Raw genomic sequence first — 3,445 nt, 5'->3', positions numbered from 1 at the left:
AACAAAGATCATCATAAATTGCCTGAGTTTTTGGGAACTCCATGCGTAGGAGTAACAAACTCAGGGAAAAATCAATGAGCTCATTTCCATTTCTTCTTTGTTCTCTCATGTTATTCCAGGGCATTCCTGATCTGCCTCTTACAACTCTTTTGATTTAGCAGATTTTGCTTAATCTTCTCTTATCAAAACTGAGGGAATTTTAAGGAGATTAGGGAGTTAGAAATAGTGCTTTTTAGCAATGAGTTACTGCCTATTTTCTGCAATTACAGTGTAGAGGTTATATTAGATGTGTTCGGACTTTGTGAAGTAAGGTAATGTTTTTTCTTTATGATCTGAAACTCATGCAGTCAGTGACTCCCATGAAGTTGATTTTCTCTTTACTCTTTCTTGCAGGTAAAATTTGTGTCACCTCTGCTTGCAGAGCTAATGGATGGAGCCAACGAGTCTGTGGTATCTGAGTTTGTGTTCCTGGGACTCTCCAATTCATGGGAGCTCCAGCTTCTCCTATTTCTCTTTTCCTCTGTGTTCTACATGGCAAGCCTACTGGGAAATCTCCTCATTGTGTTCTCTGTGAGCACTGACCCTACCTTGCACTCTCCTATGTACTTCCTGCTGGCCAACCTCTCCTTTCTTGATGTGGGAGTTTGCTCTATTGCAGCTCCCAAAATGATTTATGACCTTTTCAGAAAACGCAAAGCCATCTCTTTTGGAGGTTGTATATCTCAGATCTTCTTTATTCATGCTATTGGGGGCACAGAAATGGTGCTGCTCATTGCCATGGCCTTTGACAGATATGTTGCCATTTGTAAGCCTCTCCACTACCTGACCATCATGAGCCCACGAATGTGCATTTTGATTCTGGCTGCAGCCTGGGTCCTTGGCCTTATCCACTCAGTGGCCCAATTGGCTTTTGTAGTAGACTTGCCCTTCTGTGGTCCTAATGTACTGGACAGCTTTTATTGTGACCTTCCTCAACTCATTAAACTTGCTTGCACGGAGACCAATAGACTGGAGTTCATGGTCACAGCCAATAGTGGACTCATCTCTGTGGGTTCCTTCTTTATATTGATTATTTCTTACATCATCATTCTGGCCACAGTTTGGAAACACTCTTCAGGTGGTTTATCCAAGGCCCTTTCTACTTTGTCAGCTCATGTCACTGTGGTGGTTTTATTCTTTGGACCATTAATCTTCTTCTACACCTGGCCCTTCCCCTCATCACACTTGGATAAATTTCTTGCTATCTTTGATGCAGTTCTCACCCCCTTTCTGAATCCGGTCATCTACACATTCAGGAACAAGGAGATGAAGGCAGCAATGAAGAAACTCTGTCATCAGCTTGTGAGTTACAGGAAGATGTAGTAAATACTTAAAAAAAATTAGCTCTACACTCAAAAACAACAGAAAAAATAAAGTAATTGAAGTTTTAGGTCTCTATTAATTTCATGTACTAGATTACATTTAGGCATTTACCACGTTACCCTGTATTTCTAGTACCCTAACAAATGATAAAGGGAGCTAATTTTGGGACTTCTGTGTTTCAGACCCTGCGGTGGATGTTTTATGTACATTATTTTATTTAATATTTATGAAAACTCAGTGTAGTATTTTTTATCTTGATTTGGGGGGGTAAATTAATAAATGCTTCCTGTTCATCCCTCTGTAATTACTAAGGAAAATATGTCAAACCAAAGTTATCACCACCTTAATCCACTATTTCCAATTGTCTTTCCCCTCAAAAGGTGCCAAACAGAGAATGTGTTCAACAATTTCGTGCTGGAAATTTAGCACGTTATTCTTTTTCACTGTTATACTTTCCCTGCTTTGAATTGGCTAACATCCTTTACTTCAACTATCAAACTGCCATAATGCCAATTGGTTTTACTTTTTTTTTCCTCTAAGGTATCAGTTTGTTTCCTACTAACCCATTTCTTTGGTTACCTAGAAAACTGTTCATTATATAGTGGAATTGTGGAATTTTAGAACTGGAATTTGAGATCATTTGTTCCAACTTCTTTATTTTATGGATATAATAGGCACAGAGATGTTAAATGATAGATTCAAGGTGAAAACCAGATCTCCACACTTTCTCCCCCCAAATTTATTGAGGAATAATTGTCAAATATAATTGTATACATTTAAAGTGTACAATGTGGTAATTTGATATATACATACACTGTGAAGTTATTACCAAGATCAAGGTAATTAACAAATGTAACACCTCACATAGTGAACTCTTTTCTCTCCAATTTATATTTTTAAAAAATCTAGACTCACTTATTAATTTGGATTCTTGAGCTTTTCATTAATAAACAATTCCTCTGGCCTGTTATTTTTGACCTTGATGATAGCAGAAGTAGCACAACTGACATCATGACTCTCTTCATTGGTATCAGTTTTGTATGATTATTTGTTGTTTCCAAGTTCTTTATTTGCAGGCTAACAAGAAGTTTCTCATTATTTTATTACTGTATGATTACCTCATCACTCACCCATGGTCTCATTCATGGCTTTTATTTATATCAATTATTAAAAATTAACAATTAAACAGTATTCCCCCCTCTGTATTGCTTTTTTACTCTAACGAACACTCTAAAGGGTGTTTACCATAACTTTTCTTATTGGTACCAAGGATTGGAAGTAATCTTATGTAAGCTTCGAGAATCTCATGAGTGACTATTACTGCATTCCTTTATCTGTTTCTGTTAGTGGGTCACGGTTTCTAAGACTGAATAGCTCAGGCACTTTAGAACTTTTGGGACCCATAGATAATATAGGCTAGAGACAAATCTTTCTGATCTTTAAATGAACTAAAGTGTTGATTTAGAAATTAATAACTATGATAAAATTATATTAATGTCTACTTATTTTAAAGATTCTTTTAAAATACCACATATATACTCGTATTCCTGTTAGTTAGCAATTTTTGGTGGATCTTTGTGATGAATCTATCTTTGTTTTTAAAGACGTTACTTATTTAATCAAGAAAAAGAAAGAAAGTGAGCATGAGCAGTGGGGAGGGGCAGAAAAGCAGGCTCCCCACTGAGCAGAGAGTCTGCCATGGGGCTAGATTCCAGGACCCTGGGATCATGTCCTGAGCCAATGGCAGATGCTTAATCACTGAGTCACCCAGGTGTCCCTTAATCTATCTTCTTAAACCACTGACAGATTTCAGACTTCTTTTTTTTTCAGTTTACCTATTTTTTTTTATAGTTTTTATTTTAATTCCAGTTAGTTAACATACAGTGTTACATTAGTTTCAGACTTTATTCAGGACGTTATTTCATTCTTCTATCTTCATTTTTCTTCTGATGTTATTTTGGACTTCTTTATTTGTAAAATATATATTTATTAGGATAATTACATGTTAAGACCTTAGCTTAACCAAGTAAGAGATATTTCTTTTTGGCACAATTAGCCTTTGGCTGATAATTGTTATATGTAT

At 36.2% G+C, this 3,445-nt stretch overlaps 1 protein-coding gene across 1 annotated transcript; it reads left to right on the top strand.

Moving 5' to 3' along the window:
- Nucleotides 1–426: 426 nt before the first annotated feature.
- Nucleotides 427–1,362, top strand: LOC125104846 (olfactory receptor 4F3/4F16/4F29-like). Its single transcript, XM_047737701.1, has one exon. The coding sequence runs from the start codon at nt 427–429 to the stop codon at nt 1,360–1,362; it is 936 nt and encodes a 311-aa protein (XP_047593657.1).
- The last annotated feature ends 2,083 nt before the right edge of the window (nt 1,363–3,445 follow it).

Source organism: Lutra lutra, chromosome 7 (assembly GCF_902655055.1).
Source record: "Lutra lutra chromosome 7, mLutLut1.2, whole genome shotgun sequence".
Classification (NCBI taxonomy): Eukaryota; Metazoa; Chordata; class Mammalia; order Carnivora; family Mustelidae; genus Lutra; species Lutra lutra.
The sequence above is the reverse complement of the archived record's forward strand: the minus strand, read 5'-3'. Positions and strand labels throughout refer to the sequence as shown.

Coding starts and splice junctions, on each gene's coding strand:
- LOC125104846 (XM_047737701.1), top strand. CDS start 427: ATGGATGGAGCCAACGAGTCTGTGGTATCTGAGTTTGTGTTCCTGGGA.